The sequence below is a fragment of the Abramis brama genome, assembly GCF_963993115.1.
Source record: "Abramis brama genome assembly, chromosome: 23".
Taxonomy (NCBI): domain Eukaryota; kingdom Metazoa; phylum Chordata; class Actinopteri; order Cypriniformes; family Leuciscidae; genus Abramis; species Abramis brama.
In genome coordinates, this window is record NC_139985.1 from 24,593,803 (window position 1) to 24,617,214 (window position 23,412).

A 23,412-nucleotide genomic window follows, 5' to 3' on the forward strand; every position below is an offset into this window, starting at 1 on the left:
TCTGTGATCTGTTTTTCTGAGACTCACAATGAAAAATGCTTTTAAATGAAAATGATTATGCAGCTGCTTTGATCGTAAAGAGGGAAAGGTCTCACACGAGAGGGAAAAGCGTTTGCATAGCGATCTCGGTCAGTGCAATTGTGACTTAGATGAACAAAGCTGACAGTATTTTCTAATGTGCATACACCTATTGGTGTTGTTGTCTGCTTTTATACAGAAAACTACCAGTTCACAGTAGTTTTCAAACTGTCAAAAACTTTAATAAATTTAAATGATAAACAAAATGCACTTGCAATTTTTTACAGACACATAGTCGTACACATAAAGAAACGAATAATACTTACAACAAATATGTATTTAAAATGTACACTCACATGAGCTCAGTTATATCAATCACCCAGAAAAAGCCTGTCCCAATGACTTTTGATTACCTGATGGGACACACTTTCAGCGTAGTGTTATAAAAATGCAAGTAAAGATTTACAGACCTTTATTTACACATTGATTTTCAGTAGCCTACTTTGCATATGTAACAGACGACACAATTTAGTAGTTATGGTGGCAGGACTCCAGACTGCAACCAAATGGTCGCATTTTGTGACCTTTTTTCCTGCTGGTGTGATTAAATTTTGACAGCGCTGAGAGATTAGTATAGAAAGCCTTTGAATTTGCCACAGTATTAATAACATAGCTGCAAAATTTTGTGAGAAGCAATCAAATCTGGCAAAGAATTCTCTGTTATAAACCACAGATATGATTTCAGATCAAACAGCGCTGACATATGGAATCCAAGAGAAACATTGTGCCATGAATGAACAAGTTAAAGAAGGCTTTTCAAGGAACCATGGATTTAATGTAACGCTAACTATAACCATGGTATTGTGCCAGAAATAATCTAATGTTTTTACATTACTCATCTCAGGCTTCGTACAACCTTTTAAGATTGAAATTCAAGCCATTTTCAATGACTTTCAAGTGCTTTACACTTTTTCCACCACTTCGAAGCTCTAAATAATAAACAATTTGAATGTTATTTTTAATGTGATAGAATGACTATAACCAGTAGATGGTGGCAGAGGAGCACTTATTGACTTGTTAGCCATTTCCACTCCCTAATACAGTAGCTGAATCCGAAATCGCCCCTAAACCCTCAATCACTATTCAATACGTTAGTCCACTAATACTGTTCACTTGAAAGAGTGAATGAAAACAAGTGAACGAATTTCGGACAGCCGTATAGAGCGTACATCGGCTGTACACTCGTTATCGCGGTGCAGTGTGGGATAGAATGAGTGCACTCAACATCCACTGGTTTCGGACACCACTACAAATGGCTGTCCCTTCAAATAATGCCCTATTTGAGGGTATAGGGGGTGATTTCGGATATGGAAAAGTAGGAAAAGTCGCAAAGTCTCATGAAAAACAAAAACTTTTCTTCAAATTGTAACTGAATCACACAGAAATAAAGTAAAGAGCGCTCCTTTTATAATCCCTGATGCTGTCGGTCAGTTCAGTATGATACTATAGTACAACAATGGTACAAAAAGAGAATATTAAAAAAAATTCCTATAAAATTTGATTTTTGCATGTTACTGTTGTTAATACAAGTTTTATCTGCATTTCAATTCAAACTCAGTGCTTTACTGTTCAATTTCCAATCAATAAACATGTAATATTATTAGTAACTGCACTTATTAATGTGAAACAATAGTGATATGATTCAATTACCTTTATGATTAAAAATCTCCCCAGCGCCACCAAATAAGGTGCTGGTGCCAGTACAACCATCTGTAGAACTTAGTGGCACCAGAGCTACTGCTCTCAAATGTTAGTCTGGAGCCTGGGTGGTTCTAATTAAGTGATAAAAAGTTGTTGCAAATGTTTTACAAAATGCACATACTCATCATGCACCAATAAAATGTGCAAGGCGTTACATTTTACTACCAAATTATACATAATATCTCAGCAAAAGCTTAACCTTTAAAGTGCCAAATGGCACACCCTTGGCAACAATTTAAGTGGCAATGTAGTTTTTTGGAGTTCATTGGATTATATGCTCAGTATTTCTGAGCCAGTCATTACCCAACCTCTTACTCAAATTCCACTAGACATTAGCCTTCGGAAATATTTGTCAATAAAATTACGCTAAGACGCTAAGAACTGTGCTGTAGAGTCTTTCAGAGTATGGTCTCCTCTCTCCTCCACTTCATAGCTTCCAGTGTGGCACTTAGCTCAGCCTCCTTGGTAGCGTGACGTTCGTTCATGACTGCAATTTGCTTCTCCAGTCGCCACAGCTGCTCCTGGTGCTTTTTTCGAGAACTTCTGTAAGTGCTTGAGACTTTACTGTTGAAAAAAATGTTTGTGATTGATCCTAGCATTTGCATACATGTGTAGTTGACATTTAGCTGTACACAGATAATGTTAACGCTAACTTGACACAGATAACTGCTCGCACTACTCTGAGCGGGATTCAAACCAGCGTCAACTGGCGTGGGAGTCGTGGGCACTAACAAGGATGCTAGTGCACCTCTTGAGACCAGGAGAGTGAGGGTTTACTATCACAGTTTTTACCAGTTAGCCTCTGTAAACTGACACTCATCCCAAAAAACTCCACTACCACCTGGGTCACGGCACCAGTGAAATGGAATTGGATGCACTAACACTGAAGTCCACAGCCACTAGCATCAGTTGCTAATGTGCCTCTTGAGGCCATGCGAGTGAGACTTACCTGCACATCTCTTACCAGCTTGCCTCTGCTATAAATTATATATGTCAGGATAGTTGTTAGCGAAAGGCGTGGGACTGTCAGAGAGCTTTAACGGATAGCTTTCTCCAGGTCAGCTCCTGGAGGGCTACCTTTTTGCAGACTTCAGTTCCACCCTGCTCCAACACACCTGATTATCTGGTTCAGGTGTGTTTGACTGGGGTTGGAGCTGAAATCTGCAGGACGGTAGCACTCCAGTAACAGGGTCTGAGACCCCTGCTCTAGGTATATTAGACCTTCTTGTTATAAACTGGGTGATCATGTGACTATCAATTGTTGCGATGACAATCATGTGAGTTCAGATACTCTAGTTATTATGCTAATGATAGTGTTGTGATTTAAAGTTCATGTGGTTTTGGGTTACTTGTAGTAGCGGGAGAGACGTGCAATCTCCTCTCTGTTGACCCTCCTCTGAGTGGTGCTGTCTGTGACCGCTGAGTCCAGCGACTCACGTAAAGCCGCCACTCTCTTCTTCAGTGACTGCTCCCTGCAACAGGAAGTAGAGCATCCACAGGTTAAGTAATGTGTCTTTTTTCATGAACTGTATGAGTTTATATGTGTTTTGATGTTTTTTTCCCACCTTTGTAATGCTGCTTGCAGTTCTCTTAGAATAGAGTGATTGCGAGGACCAGGAATTCCCCCTTCAACTTCTATATTTGCCAGATTTTCAGCAATTCTCTACAACCGAGACCAGGTATGTCACTTTTCAGTGTTTTTGCAGCGTTATTTTTTTTTAATTGAACTTCTAAGAGATGAAGCTACTGGTAGTTGAACACATGAAGTGGTAGTTAACAAACCAGTTCGTACATATTCACCTAGGCTGTTTACACCTGGTATTAAGATGCATTTTGGTCGATCGGATCACAAGTGGACGACGCTAAATACAGGTGTAAATGGGGTCTAAAACATCTTGAGCTTGTCCACTTTCGACCACTTCCAGAGGTAGTCGAAAACGCATTCGACCGGATTGCTTTCGTAGTGTAGATGTTCATGTGGTCGAATATGTTCAAACAGCCACAAAAGACCGTCTACTCTCCGCCTACTGACCTAATGCATAAACATTATGGGAAGCACGCTAGCCAGATGGGATTTAAACTGAACCAAGTCTGGTTTGAAGATGAAAAACTTACCAAGCACAATGTTCTCGCACCATTCCTGATTTCTAATACGCACTTCGTCTCACGGCTGTCAGAGCAGAAACGAAAGCGTTTACATTCTCTGTTTTTCCGTCATCTTCAGGCCTGTTCAAATTTAAATTGCGTGAGCTTATTTTGTCCATTAGATCGAAAGATCGGAAAAAACACACACATTTACCTGCCCATAGACCCTGCCTCCCTTTGAAGTAATCAGGGCAGAAGTGGTTGAAAGTGGACAAAAGAGACTAAAAAAGATTAAAACACCAGGTGTAAACGGGTATGAGTCTCCCTCGTCTACTTGTGATCCGAACGACCAAAACGCATCTTAATACTAGGTGTAAACAGGGCCCTAGATCAGCTGGACTAACCTTCTATTGACAAATTAACTCTACAGATTCCTAATTGCAAGAACAATTGTAACGTCAATATTTCAGTGGCAGAGGGGCTGAAGTATTAAAGTGACCCTATTAAGCTATTTTAAAGGTTCCTAATTTTGTTTTGGAAGTCACCTACAATAGGTTTATATGCATTCAAGGTCAAGGTATATTATTATCTCTCATAATATATGAAGCAGCTCATTATTACACCTATTACCATTTCTACATTTCAGCTCTGGAGGCTTCAGCGCTTGATATACAGTGATAAGAACATTGGCATTGCTTTTTATGTATAAATTCCAGTTTGTGTCCTCATCCTTTTGAAGTGCATGCAAAGTGGATTCACAGCGGTAAAAACAGCGGTTTCTCGACATGTCAACATCACAAACCAAACTCTAATTTCAGCTACAACTACAGTGTTTGAGGGCAGATCAAAGTAGACATTGTTGATGGGCGTACGTTATGTACATATGTAACACAGAAAGTGAGACTGGAATTACTGATAACTCGTTTAAACGGTTCAGAATCGATTCTTTCTTTTAGGAGACAATACGTTTATTTGTCTTGCACTTTGATCTTTAAAACTTTCCTTGCAACTCTTTTACCTTCACAAACAGCTATATTACAAACTGCATAAAAGGTCATATTCGAAAAAGCATAATAGGGGCACTTTAAACTTAAGCTGAATATATTACCCAGAAGATATGGCATTTTGAGACCATGCAAACATAAACCAGTGGTGTCCTGCACCTGGGGGTCACCTTCCAGCAGAATTTAGCCCTAGCCCTAATTAAACACACCTGGACATGCTAATCGAGGTCTTCAGGATCACTAGAAACTTCCAGGCAGGAGTGTTGAAGCTAAACTCTGCAGGAAAGTGGCCCTCCAGGAGAAGGACTGAACACCACTGTCCTAAACAGTCAGAGGTGAAGATATCACATTTCGCAGGCTATTAAAGAAAAATAAGCTTTTAGGTCATTCACATTATTTCTCATATGAGGTCACACATTTCAAAGCACCTGCTGGGTGGCTCTCCTCTCCCCCAGCTCATCCCGCAGACTGTCCAGGATCAGAGCACCAGCAGAATCTTGGGCACTCTGGACCATCAGCGCCAGGTCCAAACACCGTCTCTCTTTTTCCAGAAGCCGAAGATTCCCACGCATCTCTGACATCTCCTCCTGCGTAAAATTAAATCAAGTTACGAGAAACTGTAAATTTCAACTGTAAAGTAAATATGATAAAACTGCATTGCATCATACTCATAACATATATATAAAGTATATTAACTATAAAACTTGTTCTGAATATAGGAAGTAGGGGTGAACTTTTCAAAATTGCCCACCCTGACTGTCACCAGCTCATACAGTAGAACCGCTTTCTCTTCTTTGGTGTTTTTGGAAAGTGAACTGGTGCGACCTCTGACCCCTGCAAGCGTGCCAGTGTCGGGACTGATCTTGTCCTCTCCTGCTTTGCCCCGCTGCGGGATACACATTGTGGCCCTGTCCTGCTTCAGCCTGGCGATCCTCTGGAGAATTACACCAGCCTTGCCCTCAAACTCCGGCCCCGATAAGCTGGAGAGTACAGAAAAAGAGAGAGAGAGACAGAGGCTTTTCAGAACTAAGATGACGTCTGTTTCATTATCAGACAAATGGATTACCTAGTTATTTATCAATGTATTGCACTATAGAAACAGAGGTATTATGAAATAACTTTTTGAATTTTTAAAATAAGCTTAAAGTCAAGTGTAAAAAAAACTATCACTGCGTCTCAATTTGCATACTATCCATCCTAAATAGTATTCAAAATTAGAATTAGTGTGTCCCAAATCATAGTATGTTGAAATGAGTATTCCAAAAATACCCGGATGGTCTACTTTTTCCGGTTAGAAATTCGAAGTGCAGATCCGTGCACACTCTAACGGCTAATATTGCCCACAACCCATTGTGTGTTGGACAAGGATTTGATTAAAACTACAAACATGAATAAAAAGTGTTAAACTACAAACATGGCTGATGTGCGAGTTTCGTAGAGAGGTTTAAATACAGGGGTTTGAGTGATTAATTATCAGTATCTAAAAGATATTTATTCAATGTTATCCACATTATATTTAATCTGCAACAGCATTGTGAACTTTTGTAATGATACATTTGGTCATTAACTTTTAAATGCATTATTGTTCAAATTCCAAACACATGAGGAGAGTTCTCCGCATGAAAGAGCCACGTCTGACAGATCAACGTGCTACTACATGTCTCTCTGAAACGCCCACACAGAGGTCAGAGCCGAACCAAGATACTTGCTATTGGTCAGCACTGCAAATTGATGTCTCTTTACCATCTCGAGTCCTTCCAGTGAAATTTTTTGTTTTGCTGATTCCCATTGCACTTCGCATATGTTGAGCAACAGTTAATTTGAGGCAACAACCTGTTTGTTCTATTCTCAGCAGTGCCCTCTGGTGGACTGGAGGATGGCTCGCCTTTGTCCGAGTTCACGTCTGTTAACTTTGATAGATCAGACTGCGGTGTGCTCATTTGTTCTGTAAGAAAAAAAACACTGTATTTGTATGTGTGTGTGGTTGTACATTAATGTGTTTATGTGTCACATGAGCTGTAATTCAAGGAGTGTGCAGCACCTGCGTTCTGCTGTTTTCTGGCTTCGCACAGGGATAGTAGGTCACTGTAAGCCTCCTCACACTCCTCACTGTCAATCAAAAAGCCATTATCAGCATACCACTCACACACACACGCTCCCAGTGCCAATCTTAGGGGCCAAAGGTCAAGGTTTACAATATCAAAAAGAGTCAAGAAAACAGTTTCAGGATCAGTTTTAGAAGCAATCGTGATATGCCAAAGTGACTAAGCCCTGATCCTGGATCAGTGGCAGTTTTCGGCACATGCAGTGTGAGACAGAGGTGAAGACAGCAGCACACCAGTATGCCAGAGCCATGTGTAGAGCCGAGCTGTCTGCCTCCTGTCGGCTAAGACTCATGCTCAGCTGCTCTGATTCTCCTTTCCTCCTGACCAGTGCGGCATTCAGGCGCTCATTGCGAGCTTTCAGTCGCTCCAGACACCTGCTCAAACAAAGCACACCCATCAGAAGAGATTCAACAGCTCTAGCCTTTCAAACTTATACAAAAATCACTGCTTACTAAGGCCTCACTATTTTACCAACACCTTAACTCGAAGTATTAAGCTGGTATGCGGCAAGAAATAAAAATTCACCGTATCTGTTTTCTAAAAGCATCCATTCATGTTAATTTTTTTTGTTTGTTTTTTTGACCGCGTAATTCTTAATCAAAATGTCATAATGACTTTCATTAAATCGACTGCAAGCTCGCATTAAGATCTTTCTCCATCCATTTTTTTTCTCTTTTTCTATAATCTGTTTCACTTGGATGTACATCACAATGCATGTCTCTACTTCCATTTCATCACTACATTAAACACAAATATATATGAATGACACCTCAAATAATTTATCTTGTTGACAAGAGGTGTATGAATTATTTTTTTCTTTTCTTTCTTTTTACACAATTTTGGCCGGGCAGACAATAAAAAAAGCAAAGAAATCCCATAGTCTAACAGTAAATGTGGGCTACATTCCCTATGTAGTGAACAGAACAAAGACTTGGGGGTGGACTCTTTTAACTTTTGACAGTGAGACATTACCCTAGCAACCATCCAGAACAGCCTAGCAACCGCATAGCCACTCAGAACACCTCACCAACCAGTCAACAACCATCTAAATGCCCTGTTTTGCACCCATATGTATTTTTTTATTATGTTTTTTGAGATTTTTTTTATGAGATTATCTAGGTGAGAGAGGAGGGAATGGAATCAAGAGGTCAGTATTGATGGATAAAGCTATTAATCTCTCACCTCTGCAGCTTCTCGATCTCAGCCTGAAGCACAGAATCAACGGTGCAGGGAGATGAAGGGGAGTCCGGCCTGGAGCCAGGCAGTTTGCGGGACAGCAGAGGGGATCCAGGATATGGAGGAGAGGAAAAGCAAGGGCTCGAAGTTCGACTAGAGGACAATGATGGACTAACAGGAGGAGAACGACTCACTCCATACAGCCACTTCCTCTTCAGGTCCACTAACTGCCAAAAGTTCAGCGGCAGCGAAAGTTAGAAAATTACAATTAAATGACTGAATTAAAAATACGTAATGAACATTATTTCATCAAATTACCTACTTGAAGACTTTTTAACTTATTAGTAAGTGTTGCTTTGAGGTTCTATTGATATATAAATTGTTAATATAATTTCAAATAATGTTTCAGTGGCATATGAACTTTTAATATTGAAATATATTTTAATATAATTGTATACGCAATCATATTCTAATATACTTTTAATATATTCACTATATGTCTAATGGTACCATTAATTGCTCCAAAATGTAAAAATTGGGAATATCCCAATCAACCTTTTCCTGCAGCCAATTTTTCTCGTCCTCAAGATCAATCAGCATACTTTCAGCTCCTATAAGCTCTTCCTGGTGGCTCTTCAAGGAGGTGTTGAGGTCTTGGTTGTGTTTGTACAGTGAGAGAACATCCCGCTGATACTGACGTCTCTCATCAGGGGGCAGAGCAGAGGGGTATGAGATCCCCAAATCGCTCTCCATCTCCTCCAGCACCTGGATCAGATTACAGCGATCAGAGCCTGAGGAAGCTCAGATGCAGTAGAGTATATTCTGTATGCTACAGCGAGAGGCTGGAAGAGCACCTGTATAGCCTGAACCCAGCTCTCCCGTCCTGCGGAGAGATGGTGTGCTTGAACTCTCTCAGAATCCTGAGTTTGCAGCCTGAGCATCTTCCTCCCATGACCGCTGGAGGTCTCGAGAGCAGAGAGAACCTTCTGCAGCTCGCTCCAAAGATCACTGCTGCCCCCTGTGGAAAAACACACATTTCGTTTTTTTTTTTTTTTTTATGTACATTTCCAAATTATTGCTATTTTCAAATTATTCAGGCAGTTATTAAATTAACTACAAATACAAATCTAAAAATGTAAAGAAAAGAAAATGTGGCAAAACACCACTAATAATGTTGAAATGTATTATTATTAATATTCTAAATTTATAATTATTCACAGTCAAATTCATCAGCATTTTTGATTATCATTTAATTATTAAAAGAATAAAATTATTCTTTAGAAAGTTATTATTACGATATCATTTTATTATATATACAAATATTATATTACAATTATATAAATGAATAATATTAATATGAATACAATAATGATATGAATGTTTTTGCTTATTAGTGTTATTTTCTTTTGGTGAGTTTTTTTGTAAGAATGAATATGGATGAAGTTGGGAGGAAAAATGTAGAATGACGTTCAAAATGTATGTATAATAATAAACCTTTAGATGTTTGCACTCCATTACGAACACAATTCCTAGATTTCTAGATTTAGTAGTATTAGTTTTTTTTTTATTATTTTGAACATAAGTCAGATTCCTAGAATGTTTTATGATCATTATTTTTATTCAAATTATTATAATTAAAACAGCAAAAGTATTTATTATTAATAATAATAACATTTTAGTTGTTTGCACTCCATTATGAACACAATTCATAAATTAATTATTTATTTATTTTTAAGTTTTTGATTTTTAGTTTTATTTTTCCTTCCAAATAAAAAAAATCATAAAAATTCTCATGAGTCTTTTAGAAAAACGTACTTGCATGGGTATAGGAAATGTTAAAGTTAAAGTTAAATAAGTAGTTTTGCATTTGGAAACAAAAGTCTGGCAGGACCAACAGTCCAGTAAATAGCAGGCTGTCCGTTCTGACACAGCATTTACTGTGATTGACGATGAGGCATTGCATAAACAGAACGTGCCTTCTGAGTCCCTGCAGATGTTCTTGGTCTTGGTCTCCACAGATGCTGTGCCAGCGTCCACCGCTGTGAGGCTGCAGGCCGGAGATCTCAAGCCCTGCTGCGGGACGCACCCACTGACCCACACGTGACCCTCAGCCGGTTTCATCTCTCTGTGAGAACACAGACCCTTTCACATACTGTACTTGTCACAGCAAAACAGCAATGGTTTGAGACGGGTATTACCGTGGTATTTGTAGGGAGTCCATCTTCCTGTTGAGCTCAGAAATGATCTGCAGTAAAGTGCTCACCTCCGTCTCACACTGCGCCAGTTCAGAGTCCGCTGACACCAGACTGTCCGATCTCTGCTGGAACGTGTCACTTGTGTGAAATAATGTGCAAAACCGGTCTTTACTTACTTCAGATAAAGAATTGAGCTAGGTTGGGTTAGGCGGGATGACACGGGATGATCAACTGGCCTAAAATAAGCATTTAAACACTTTCATTCAATATAATCCAAGTAGCATCTGCAAACAAAGGATGCCAGAGCTCAGAAGTCAATTCAATGACATTTAAAAGTGACTACTGTATCATAGGAGTAGTTCAAAACATTCACTCTGATTGTTCCACTAACATGACGACCAGGAAGAGTCTGAATAGTTTCATTTTGAACATATCTATATTGTTCTATAATGTAGATTTTATCTTCGTACATTAAAACAAACTCATGAAGATGCCTATAAAACAATATGGGTGTTGTTGATTTCTGCACTCTTTTGTTCTTCTGAGGGGAGGAGGAGGAAACAGGCACATCCTGTAACTGCACTTCCTACAGCTGCATTGTGGAGCTTACTGTGAAAAAGTAGCTCTCAAACTGTTGTTCTCAGTATTCAGATATAAATATCATTTAACTATATGGTTTAGGGACCTCTTTTGCTGTAGATGTTTCTGCCAATGAATTGAATTTGGTTTGAAACTGGTGACTATTCTAAATTCCCTTGCAGCACTATACTATAATTAAATGACATTTCGTGATTTAAACCGTTATTCAAATATGATTGTGTTACAAAAAAAAAGGTTTACTCTTTACAACGTTGCATTAACATTAAACTATTTTTCTGCTTTTTGGATCAGATTGAGAGTACACCGCATCACCGTCCCAGAAACTCACCTGTGTCATTTGTCTGATCTTGGTTCAGGTCCTGTCCTTAGGGAATGTCCTGAATGAAAGAGTGATCCAGTGCTGTCTCTGTCTCTTCTGCTCGCCGAGCTTGTGAAGCTTGTGAAGCGTGTATACCGTGAGCTTCAGCACACCCTGATCAAACACTCTTCTTCTCCACTTTACTGGGCTAAACCTGCTCTCTGCTGAACACATCTCTTCTCTTGATTGCCGTCTCCACCCACTGTCTTTTTAGATCTTTTCCTGTTTGGTTTATTTTTTTACTCTCTGTCTCTATAGAAGATTATTTGATAAATCTTATTGCTTATGAATAAAGTATTTAGAAATCCTCTCATTTAAATGATCACTACAGTTTTTTATTGATTACTACAGTACAGAGCTGCTATTTGGTAACATGGTTTTAAGGAAAATGGAAGACTACAATATTCTGTATGCTAAATTATTTAGCCAACAGGAGAAGCTGTAAGTTTATATAAATGAAATTATTCAGGATAAACCCTCACAGTTCAGGGATTATTATTCAAATTGTGAATCTGAAGCTGTAAAAATAAAGAGTAGCATATTCTTCAACTGTCTATCAACTGTTTTTAACATTTGTAATGTAATAAATTAGGAGTTGTTTTGTATACAGTGGTGGTAAAACTTTACAATAAGGTCTCATGTGTTAACATTAGTTAATGCATTAACTTAAAAAACTAACAATTCATTTTTACAGCAATAATGTTAGGCTATTAAAAGGGTTTCATGTTAGTTCACAGAGCACTAACTATTGCTAACAGATAACTTTTGATCTTAAAAAATGTAGTTTTAAATGTTACATGAACTCAGATTAATTAATGCTGTAGAAGTATTGTTCATTGTTAGTTCATGTTAACTAATGCAGTAAACTATTGTTAACAAATAAAATTGTTGTTTATTATGAAGTGTTATCAGCATGCGTACCTTATTCTTCTCTGTTTATTGTTTTGTCTGTCTTGATTTCTATTTAGTTTTCAGTTTTTGTTGTTTAACTGCTGGTGATAGTAGGCTGATGGAGAAAAAGAGTAGCACAATCGCAGCGCGACTCGTTTTTTTACCGGTCGTCCGGAGTTAACGGCTCGAGTTGAACTGTCAACTCAGCTCATCACTGTCACTTTTTTATCCAGCCGTCCAATCACAGTGGAGGACGGGCGGGACAAATACCACACCGACCAATCAATCTTCACATTCTGCTTGTGCAACGAAACGACAACAACAACAACACATCTCTTCATCCAAAATTAATGCCAGAGCAAGTACGTTACATTGTGTCGACATTTTTATGTTCAGAAACAAACTATTTGCGAAATCAAATATTCCGTATATCATAGCACATAGTGTCTCAACTAATAAAAACGCTACAGATTCTATTGGAGAGAAGGCGTTCTCTTTTCAGAAGCTGGGCTGGCAACGCTCCTCCAGTCCGCTAGAGGCGCCAAAGAACAGAAACACGCTTCAGCACTCGCCTCTGAACGTCACCGACACAGAAGCGAACGAGGAAGTGTTGAAGAATAATTTAGTGATATTTTTTTCTCTACTAAACTCATATTTTCATCTGTTGTATGTTCGGTAAGTTATTGTTTTACGTTATTTCGCTATTCTACTTGTGCTGCCTGTTAACGTTACATTTCTCTTATGTTTATTAAATCTCTCTTGAGAAATCACGAATGTTGATTCACTGTTGTTGCTTTATTAAAATACATTTTTAAAAACATAACGTTACCTTTAAAAAAGAAAAGCTAATTTAGGGTTAGATTTTAAGATAAGTCATATTAGAATACTAATTTAATATGTTACGACTGGGTTTTCTAAGTCATCTTAGAATTGTTTGCTTTTACTTAACCCTTAATCTTTAAAATGTTAAATATAAACGTATTCTGTATATTATAAAGTATTTTAGTATATGTTTGGTTTATGTATATATATGTATATATATATGTGTATATATATATATATATATATATATATATATATATATATATATATATATAAAACTGTTGTTTACTGTCTATGGGATGGTGTCAGGTTGCGATGGAGACCCCTGAGCCCGGACAGGCAGATGGAGAGGAGCGTATGATGGACCTGAGACCCAGGACCCGGTCCAATCCTGAGGGTGCGGAGGACCGGCGCAGCAGCACTGGAAGCCTGAACAACAGCAGCCTGGCCTCCCCCCCGCAGCCGGCCGTGGGCAGCCGTGTAGAGGGAGAGGGAGAGGCGGCCAGCTCCGATAGCCCACCGATATCTGCCACCACCATCCCTGCCGCTGCCCCTGCCGCTGCTGCTGCCCCTGCTCCTACCCCTGCCCCTGCCCCTCCCCCTGTCCCTGTAGCTGCGGCAGGAATCAGCACAGTCAGCATGCCTGCGCTGGCTTCTGCAGTGAAGGAAAGACCTAAACCCCCTCAGCCGTCCATGGCCGCCCAGATCCCCCCATCAGCAGAGTTACACCTGCGGGCACCACGGGTCAACTGCCCCGAGAAAGTCGTACGTGTGGCAATAAACACAACTTTACAACATTTGCATCTGAAAACACTTTTGTCATTCAATTATATCTTTCTTAAACAGATCATCTGTTTGGACCTTTCAGAGGAGATGTCTCTACAAAAACTAGAGTCCTTCAATGGGTAATTTATTTTTTTATTTTTTTGTTATTATTAAATTATTTCCCTTGATATACACTACCTGTCAAAAGTTTTAGATCAGTATGATTTTTTCATGTTTTCAAAAGCAGTCTCTTCTGTTCACCAAGGCTGCATTTATTTGATCCAAAATACAGTAAAAACTGTAATATTGTGAAATATATATTTTTTTTTTACAATTTAAAATGACTGTTTTCTATTTGAATATATTTGAAAATGCATTTTATTCCTGTGATCAAAGCTGAATTTTCAGCATCATTACTCCAGTTTTCAGCGTCACATGATCCTTCAGAAATCATTATAATATGCTGATTTGCTGCTCAAGAAACATTTATTATTATTCAAGAAATCATTCAGTGTTGATTTTTTTTTTTTTTCAGGATTCTTTGATGAACAGAAAGTTAAAAAGAGTAGCATTTATCAGAAATAGAAAGCTTTTGTAACATAAACTACCGTTCAGAAGTTCGTGGTCAGTGAGGTTTTTTGTTTTGTTTTTTTTTAGAAAGAAATCAAAGAAATTAATACTTTTATTCAGCAAAGATGCATTAAAGGTGGGGTATGTGATTCTCTTTTTTTGGCCATTTTTTCAAAATCACTTGAAATCCTATTCCTAACCCACATACAGCCACTGAGTTAGAAGTACTGAAATGAAAATTAAGCAATTTAATCATCTGTGGAACGGGCAGGACTCGAAAAACTCCAGCCAATCATTTCCAAGACCACCTAGAATCATTGGACAGTAAATGCGTCAATCAAACGGTCGTACCATACCCCCTCCCCCTATCCATGTCCATGTTCTTCGAATGGGTGGAGTCAAAGGAAAGAAGGTAGGACCATTTGAGTTGTGTATTTTCAAAATCTGCCGGCCGTTTTGCAAATCACATACCCCACCTTTAAATTGATCAAAAGTTACATTAAAGACACTTATTATGTTACAAAAGATTTCTATTTCAGATAAATACTGTCCTTCTGAACTTTCTGTTCCTCAAAGAATCCTGAAAAAAAAATTGTTCACAACTGTTTTCAACATTGATAATAATAAGAATATTTCTTGAGCAGCAAATCATCATATTAGAATGATTTCTGATGGATCATGTGACGCTGAAGACTGGAGTAATGATGCTAAAAATTCAGCTTTGCCATCACAGGAATAAATTACACTTTACAATATATTCAAATTTTTCACAATATTACCGTTTTTGCTGTATTTTAGATCAAATAAATGCAGCCTTGGTGAGCAGAAGAGACTTCTTTTAAAAACATGAGAAAATTGTATCGATCTAAAACTTTTGAACGGTAGTGTATTCTATTTTAAATGACAAATGTATATTTCTATAAATGTTTTGCATTAAATGTAAATGATTTGCATTTCCAGATCCAAGACAAACGCCTTAAATATTTCACAGAAAATGATTGAGATGTTTGTGAGAACCAAGCACAAGATCGACAAAAGGCACGAGTTTGCTCTGGTGGTGGTGAACGATGATGCCATGTGGGTGAGTGGACAAAACCACAGCTTCAACTACACTGTCATTTTGAAAATCAAAAATCTGGGTCTGTTAATTTAATCTGGAATATTACATAAATTACAATAAATTACAAATTACATTTCATAGAAAATGCTTTGCTTTACTGCCAGCGTCATTTTAGTATTAATTATATAATATTATTGTATTTATTAAATAGCTTTTAATTTTATATATTTTTTTCAGTTTCTATTTTAGTTTGTTTATTAATTTTGTTGTTATGTGCTTTTGTCATTTGTATTAGTTTTTATATTTCTATATACACCCACCTAGAGGATTATTAGGAACACCATACTAATACTGTGTTTGACCCCCTTTCGCCTTCAGAACTGCCTTAATTCTACGTGGCATTGATTCAACAAGGTGCTGAAAGCATTCTTTAGAAATGTTGGCCCATATTGATAGGATAGCATCTTGCAGTTGATGGAGATTTGTGGGATGCACATCCAGGGCACGAAGCTCCCGTTCCACCACATCCCAAAGATGCTCTATTGGGTTGAGATCTGGTGACTGTGGGGGCCATTTTAGTACAGCCATCAGAGGATGGGTACATGGTGGTCATAAAGGGATGGACATGGTCAGAAACAATGCTCAGGTAGGCCGTGGCATTTAAATGATGCCCAATTGGCACTAAGGGGCCTAAAGTGTGCCAAGAAAACATCCCCCACACCATTACACCACCAGCCTGCACAGTGGTAACAAGGCATGATGGATCCATGTTCTCATTCTGTTTACGCCAAATTCTGACTCTACCATCTGAATGTCACAACAGAAATCGAGACTCATCAGACCAGGCAACATTTTTCCAGTCTTCAACTGTCCAATTTTGGTGAGCTCGTGCAAATTGTAGCCTCTTTTTCCTATTTGTAGTGGAGATGAGTGGTACCCGGTGGGGTCTTCTGCTGTTGTAGCCCATCCGCCTCAAGGTTGTGCGTGTTGTGGCTTCACAAATGCTTTGCTGCATACCTCGGTTGTAACGAGTGGTTATTTCAGTCAAAGTTGCTCTTCTATCAGCTTGAATCAGTCGGCCCATTCTCCTCTGACCTCTAGAATCAACAAGGCATTTTCGCCCACAGGACTGTCGCATACTGGATGTTTTTCCCTTTTCACACCATTCTTTGTAAACCCTAGAAATGGTTGTGCGTGAAAATCCCAGTAACTGAGCAGATTGTGAAATACTCAGACCGGCCCGTCTGGCACCAACAACCATGCCACGCTCAAAATTGCTTAAATCACCTTTCTTTCCCATTCTGACATTCAGTTTGGAGTTCAGGAGATTGTCTTGATCAGGACCACACCCCTAAATGCATTGAAGCAATTGCCATATGATTGGTTGATTAGATAATTGCATTAATGAGAAATTGAACAGGTGTTCCTAATAATCCTTTAGTTTTAATATTGTACTTCAACTGTTTATTTATTTATCTATTTATTTGAATTAGTCTAATTTTCCCTTTCATCTAATATTTATATTTTATTTTATTTAAGCTGATTTTTTTCAGTTACGAAAACTATTTTTAAGAGTAAAAATAACAAAAGTTATTGACATTTTTCTTCCACACAGTTATCAGGCTTCACCTCTGACCCGCGAGAGCTGTGCAGCTGTCTGTACGACCTGGACACCAACGTCTGCGAGTCCTTCAGTATCCTTATTTTTAGAGTTAGGCCCATTTTGATGTGCTTTTGGAATCAAGTCGGTCCAGATAAACATTGAAATCAGTGAGAATTAATCATGATCATAATAATCATTTCTTTAACTGTTACCTGTAGATCTGGAAGATTTCCTCAATGTCATGTAAGTAGTTTTAGTCTTCTGTTTTTGATCGTTTGACTTATACGATTTTAATCTGTTGAATTTCTTTCTCTTGTAGTTTGCAGAAAATCGAACTTCCTCAGATGGAGAACATCCAGACCATCCCGCCTCCTTTTGTAGTTCGGACTCTCCTCATCTTCAGCCGGCCTTCTGGCATGCTTCAGTTCAATCCTCCTGATGCTGTCAAAGTAAGTCTGTTTCACTTACTTTGGGCCAATGTTCATGGGTGGCCTTGTCCACTTTGTGGCCTTGTCCACTTTGTTCATGGGCCAATGACTATATGGCCTTGTCCACTTTGTTCATGGGCCAATGGCAAGAAGGTCTGGATCTATTTATTTAAAAATAATTTAAAAATCAATTCACACTTAAAGTGACTTGACTGCGCCTATTTATTTTAAAGATACAGTGAGGAAAATAAGTATTTGAACACCCTGCTATTTTGCAAGTTCTCCCACTTAGAAATCATGGAGGGGTCTGAAATTGTCATCGTAGGTGCATGTCCACTGTGAGAGACATAATCTAAAAAAAAAATCCAGAAATCACAATGTATGATTTTTTAACTATTTATTTGTATGATACAGCTGCAAATAAGTATTTGAACACCTGAGAAGATCAATGTTAATATTTGGTACAGTAGCCTTTGTTTGCAATTACAGAGGTCAAACGTTTCCTGTAGTTTTTCACCAGGTTTGCACACACTGCAGGAGGGATTTTGGCCCACTCCTCCACACAGATCTTCTCTAGATCAGTCAGGTTTCTGGGCTGTCGCTGAGAAACACGGAGTTTGAGCTCCCTCCAAAGATTCTCTATTGGGTTTAGGTCTGGAGACTGGCTAGGCCACGCCAGAACCTTGATATGCTTCTTACAGAGCCACTCCTTGGTTATCCTGGCTGTGTGCTTCGGGTCATTGTCATGTTGGAAGACCCAGCCTCGACCCATCTTCAATGCTCTAACTGAGGGAAGGAGGTTGTTCCCCAAAATCTCGCAATACATGGCCCCGGTCATCCTCTACTTAATACAGTGCAGTCGCCCTGTCCCATGTGCAGAAAAACACCCCCAAAGCATGATGCTACCACCCCCATGCTTCACAGTAGGGATGGTGTTCTTGGGATGGTACTCATCATTCTTCTTCCTCCAAACACATTTAGTGGAATTATGACCAAAAAGTTCTATTTTGGTCTCATCTGACCACATGACTTTCTCCCATGACTCCTCTGGATCATCCAAATGGTCATTGGCAAACTTAAGACGGGCCTCGACTTGCTGGTTTAAGCAGGGGAACCTTCCGTGCCATGCATGATTTCAAACCATGACGTCTTAGTGTATTACCAACAGTAACCTTGGAAACAGTGGTCCCAGCTCTTTTCAGGTCATTGACCAGCTCCTCCCGTGTAGTTCTGGGCTGATTTCTCACCTTTCTTAGGATCATTGAGACCCCACGAGGTGAGATCTTGCATGGAGCCCCAGTCCGAGGGAGATTGACAGTCATGTTTAGCTTCTTCCATTTTCTAATGATTGCTCCAACAGTGGACCTTTTTTCACCAAGCTGCTTGGCAATTTCCCCGTAGCCCTTTCCAGCCTTGTGGAGGTGTACAATTTTGTCTCTAGTGTCTTTGGACAGCTCTTTGGTCTTGGCCATGTTAGTAGTTGGATTGTTACTGATTGTATGGGGTGGACAGGTGTCTTTATGCAGCTAACGACCTCAAACAGGTGCATCTAATTTAGGATAATAAATGGAGTGGAGGTGGACATTTTAAAGGCAGACTAACAGGTCTTTGAGGGTCAGAATTCTAGCTGATAGACAGGTGTTCAAATACTTATTTGCAGCTGTATCATACAAATAAATAGTTAAAAAATCATACATTGTGATTTCTGGATTTTTTTTTTAGATTATGTCTCTCACAGTGGACATGCACCTACGATGACAATTTCAGACCCCTCCATGATTTCCAAGTGGGAGAACTTGCAAAATAGCAGGGTGTTCAAATACTTACTTTCCTCACTGTACATGTTTTCGTATTTCTGAATTTAAATTAATTTAGATATTTTTGGGCCAGAAATATCAGGGTTGGTACATTTGTTCCAGTATCAGAAAAAGGCCTTAGCAAAAGGATGATTCTTGAAACCTAATCAAGAAGTAATATTATATAACTATATCATATAGCTTGTATATAATTATATTATTTTTAGGGGCAAAAAAGTCTGTTTTGTCAAAATTTTAGAGATGCATGAAGCACTGCTCACACAGAAGTCACTTCCAAACCAAGCAGCTTTCTGTTGGTCAGCACAGTGAATCACGTTGAACTCATTGCGAAATTTGTGCAGGGAAATCTTTCAGTGCTGTGTAATATTCCAGATAATTTGGATTTCATGCTCAAACTGCAAAATTACACACTAAAGAAAGTTGAAAATGTAAAAAAAAGCATAATAGGACCCCTTTAAAGAACTTTTGTCCACCAAATATAAGTCATGTGGTGCAACCAACATGCAAAAATATGCAGGAAAAAAGAAAACAAGTTCAAGTTACTTTATTGTCCCCAATGGGGCAATTTGTTGTGCAGCAGATATAGTATAGTACAAATCACACACAATACAGAGATTGCCTACCTTGTAGGAATAGTTAAAAAACAGTAAACAATCAATAAATAGTAAGTCGATAAGTTATCTATGGTTCTTTATAGAATTAAGAAGCAGAATAGCTGCAGGTACAAAAGAGTGTTTATATCTGTTGGTTCTGAATTTTGGGAGTTTAAAGCGTGATCCAGATGGCAACATCTGAAATTCACCCTGTAAGGGATGAGAACTATCTGTCAGGATAGATTCAACCCTTCTCAGCATCTGCTTCTGATAAAGTTCCTCCAGCCCTTTCTGCTTAGATCCTGTAATGCAGCTGCTCGCCTTAATTAACCTGGAAAGGAAGTTAAGGAACACGCCGACTTTTTGGGACTTTAGCTTATTCACCGTATCCCCCAGAGTTAGATAAGTCCATACATACCCTTTTCATCTCTGTGCGTGCTGTAACTCTGTCTGACGCACCCACCGCTAGCCTAGCTTAGCACAAAGACTGGAGGTAAACGGCTCCAGCTAGCATACTACACAATAAGTGACTAAATAAAGATGGCTGTGTCTCATGTGACCTTGTTATTTGTACACGCTGTGACTATACAAATCAAAGATGTAAATAGGAAAATGTTGGCGTTATTTTGTCACTTATTGGGAGCAGTATGCTAGCTGGAGCCATTTACCTCCAGTCTTTGTGCTAAGCTAGGCTAGCGGTGGGTGCGTCAGACAGAGTTACGGCATGCACGGAGATGAGAAGGGTATGTATGGACTTATCTAACTCTGGGGGATACGGTGAATAAGCTAAAGTCCCAAAAAGTCCTTTTAACGGGAAGTGGTATCATAGAGAGGTGCCCTGAAGTCAATTAAGTCTGAGTTAAGGTTGAAAATTTAATGAGGTACAACCCCTTAAAAAAACTTAAAGACATGTGTAGATTAATAGTTTATGGCAAAAAAAATGCTTTTTTTTATTTTGAAAAATATATTTAAATACTTTTTGGAAATTATTATTAAGATGTGTACACCCACATGTATTGTAAGGAATATTTACTTAAAGGGTTAGTTCACCCAAAAATGCAAATTCTGTCAGTAATTACTCACCCTCATGTTGTTCCAACCCCGTAAGACCTTCGTTCATCTTCGGAACACAAATTAAGATATTTTTTGATTAAATCTGAGAGCTGGATTACTTCTCCATAGGCTTCTAAGGCATTATAACTTGCTGGCCCAGAAAATGTATTAAAGACATCGTTAATATAGTCCAAGTGACTACAGTGGCTCAATCTTAAGTTTATAAAGCGACGAGAATACTTTTTGTGCACAAAAAAACCCCAAAATAACGACTTTATTCCACTATTCATTTCCTTCTCTCTGGGCCTCGAGTTTTTTCACATAGTGTTTTAGCGCAGCTCGTCTGTGTTGTACGTCACACGCATCACACACATGACCAGCGCCGGCCAATAGTGAGCCTACGTGTGACGTACAACACAGATGCACTGCGCAGTTATACTACGTGAAAAAACTAGAGGCCCAGAGAGAAGGAAATGAAAAGTGGAATAAAGTTGTTATTTTTGTTTGTTTTTTGCGCACAAAAAGTATTCTCGTCGCTTGATAAACTTAAGATTGAGCCACTGTAGTCACTTGGACTATATTAACGATGTCTTTAATACATTTTCTGGGCCAGCAAGTTATAATGCCTTAGTAGCCTATGGAGGAGTGATCCAGCTCTCAGATTTAATCAAAAATATCTTAATTTGTGTTCCGAAGATGAACGAAGGTCTTACGGGGTTGGAACAACATGAGGGTGAGTAATTACTGACAGAATTTTCATTTTTGGGTGAACTATCCCTTTAATGGTTACACCACATGGCATTTTTAGAGTCATTGAATTTAAAATTTTAGTTGAAAGTGGTATGTTTCTCAAAACCATATGAAATCAACATTTCAAGTACCACATTTCTAACAATAGATTTTACAAATATTCTTTATCTTGCAGCTTTAAAAAAAAATAAAAAATCATTCATCATCAAAAGAGCAATCCTGTATGTCTCTAATATTCTCTCTTTCCAGAAAATGCTGCAGTCTCCATATTTCTTCTTTGATGTTGTGTATCTTCATAATGGAACTGAAGAACCGACTGAGGACGCGAGCTGGAAGGTTTGAGCTTCCCATGATTCCCTTTCACCTACTCAAGTTATTATTTGCCTGTCTGTATTCGTTTTTATTCGAGGTACTGAACCTTCGTGGCTGTATTTTCAGGACGTGTACACCACCTTCAGTGAGTTGGACTCTAAGGGCATGTGCTATCAGTTTGAGGTGTCACTGTGTGGTCCTGCTATTGAGCTGCACAACTGCATGGCCAAACTGCTGTGCCACCCGCTGCAGAGACCCTTCCAGAGCCACGCGTCCTACAGTCTGCTGGAGGAGGACGACACGCAGGAGAATGAAGCCACAGTGTGAGCTTTTACTCAATATACCCCTGCAAATGTCCTAGAGACTGATGAACTCTAAAATGGAGTGACTGTGAATAACTGCATATATATGGCCTTGTCCACTATTTCTGTTCTGGGAATGTCTTTTATTACTTTTGAAAACATCAGTGACTTAATTTACTAAAGCAGCCACAACCACACAAGCTCAAGAGCCTATTGTGGAACAGTCAAGTATTGATGGTTTGATCTTTGCACAAGGCTAACCAGATCATTTGGAGAATGTCAACTGTAAATGTTCTGGTTTCATCTTTTTGTTCTGTGGTGGAGATTCCCGGATGAGTTCATGTGATGGGTGCTAATGGTTTGGTGAAGGTCCATCTGGACAGCATCTAATAAATACTGTTTGCTTGCTCCTGTCAAATAAATTAAATGTAAATGCTCATGGCTAGAGAGGTTCCTTATTCTATACAGTCCACAAAAACATTATGGTTGATGAGAAACTACATTGTTAACAAAATTGTAAAAGACAACGGAATGATAAGGCATTTGAACTGCATTTTACTTCAGACATATTTTTGAGTTAAAAAAAATAAATCTATATTTAGTTGAGGAGGCTTGATGCTATCCATCATAATTTGATTAGATAGTTAAAAGCATTCTATGATATTATCAGTTAATTTTATTAACTGAATCCCTCATAAACATTATTTTGTATTGATGAACTGTATGCTACACTGAATTGTTTATTATGTCCTGTACTAAATGTATATCCTGGCATAAAGTTCTTAAAAGAGCCAGTGAATTTTACATTTTGAGCTATAGAACAAGGCACATTGATAATAGTTTGGACATTGGCAATTTTGTTTTGTTGTCCTGAAGATTGTAATATCCACTATAGATACTTTGAAAACTTTTAATAAAGGATGAAATAAATTTAAGCAGCAATACAATTGCGTGACCACAAGAGGTCGCCAGAGTACAGCCGAACAACAGAAAACCGTCTTCATTATAAATATTTAATTAATTAGAATAGAATAGAATAATAGAATAAATCTTTATTGTCCACCAAAGTGGAAATTTTTCTTTGGCTCACCAGACTAAAAGACAAATACAATAGACATGCAAACAACAGCTCGTACAAAAGAGA

The 23,412-nt window shown here is 38.6% G+C and overlaps 2 protein-coding genes across 5 annotated transcripts; one reads left to right on the top strand and one right to left on the bottom strand.

Moving 5' to 3' along the window:
* Window positions 1–238: 238 nt before the first annotated feature.
* On the bottom strand, window positions 239–12,390 carry ushbp1 (Usher syndrome 1C binding protein 1). Of its 4 annotated transcripts, none has more exons than XM_084100524.1 (14): window positions 11,273–12,390; window positions 10,348–10,466; window positions 10,126–10,274; window positions 9,004–9,167; window positions 8,705–8,914; window positions 8,156–8,376; window positions 7,207–7,347; window positions 6,910–6,977; window positions 6,702–6,813; window positions 5,620–5,848; window positions 5,297–5,455; window positions 3,345–3,442; window positions 3,129–3,251; window positions 239–2,343 (listed from the first exon to the last, which is right to left on the bottom strand). In XM_084100524.1, the coding sequence occupies exons 1-14, from the start codon at window positions 11,279–11,281 to the stop codon at window positions 2,178–2,180; spliced, it is 1,968 nt and encodes a 655-aa protein (XP_083956650.1). In that variant the 5' UTR covers window positions 11,282–12,390; the 3' UTR covers window positions 239–2,177. The 4 variants fall into 4 exon arrangements, with proteins under 4 accessions (XP_083956650.1, XP_083956652.1, XP_083956649.1 ...); XM_084100526.1 differs by having other exon boundaries at window positions 10,348–10,628; XM_084100523.1 differs by having other exon boundaries at window positions 10,348–10,469; window positions 11,273–12,358.
* Window positions 12,391–12,484: 94 nt separating this feature from the next.
* Window positions 12,485–22,707, top strand: babam1 (BRISC and BRCA1 A complex member 1). Its single transcript, XM_084100530.1, has 10 exons — window positions 12,485–12,555; window positions 12,664–12,868; window positions 13,325–13,780; window positions 13,862–13,920; window positions 15,311–15,431; window positions 17,026–17,104; window positions 17,232–17,256; window positions 17,333–17,462; window positions 21,904–21,990; window positions 22,093–22,707. The coding sequence occupies exons 3-10, from the start codon at window positions 13,331–13,333 to the stop codon at window positions 22,291–22,293; spliced, it is 1,152 nt and encodes a 383-aa protein (XP_083956656.1). The 5' UTR covers window positions 12,485–12,555; window positions 12,664–12,868; window positions 13,325–13,330; the 3' UTR covers window positions 22,294–22,707.
* The last annotated feature ends 705 nt before the right edge of the window (window positions 22,708–23,412 follow it).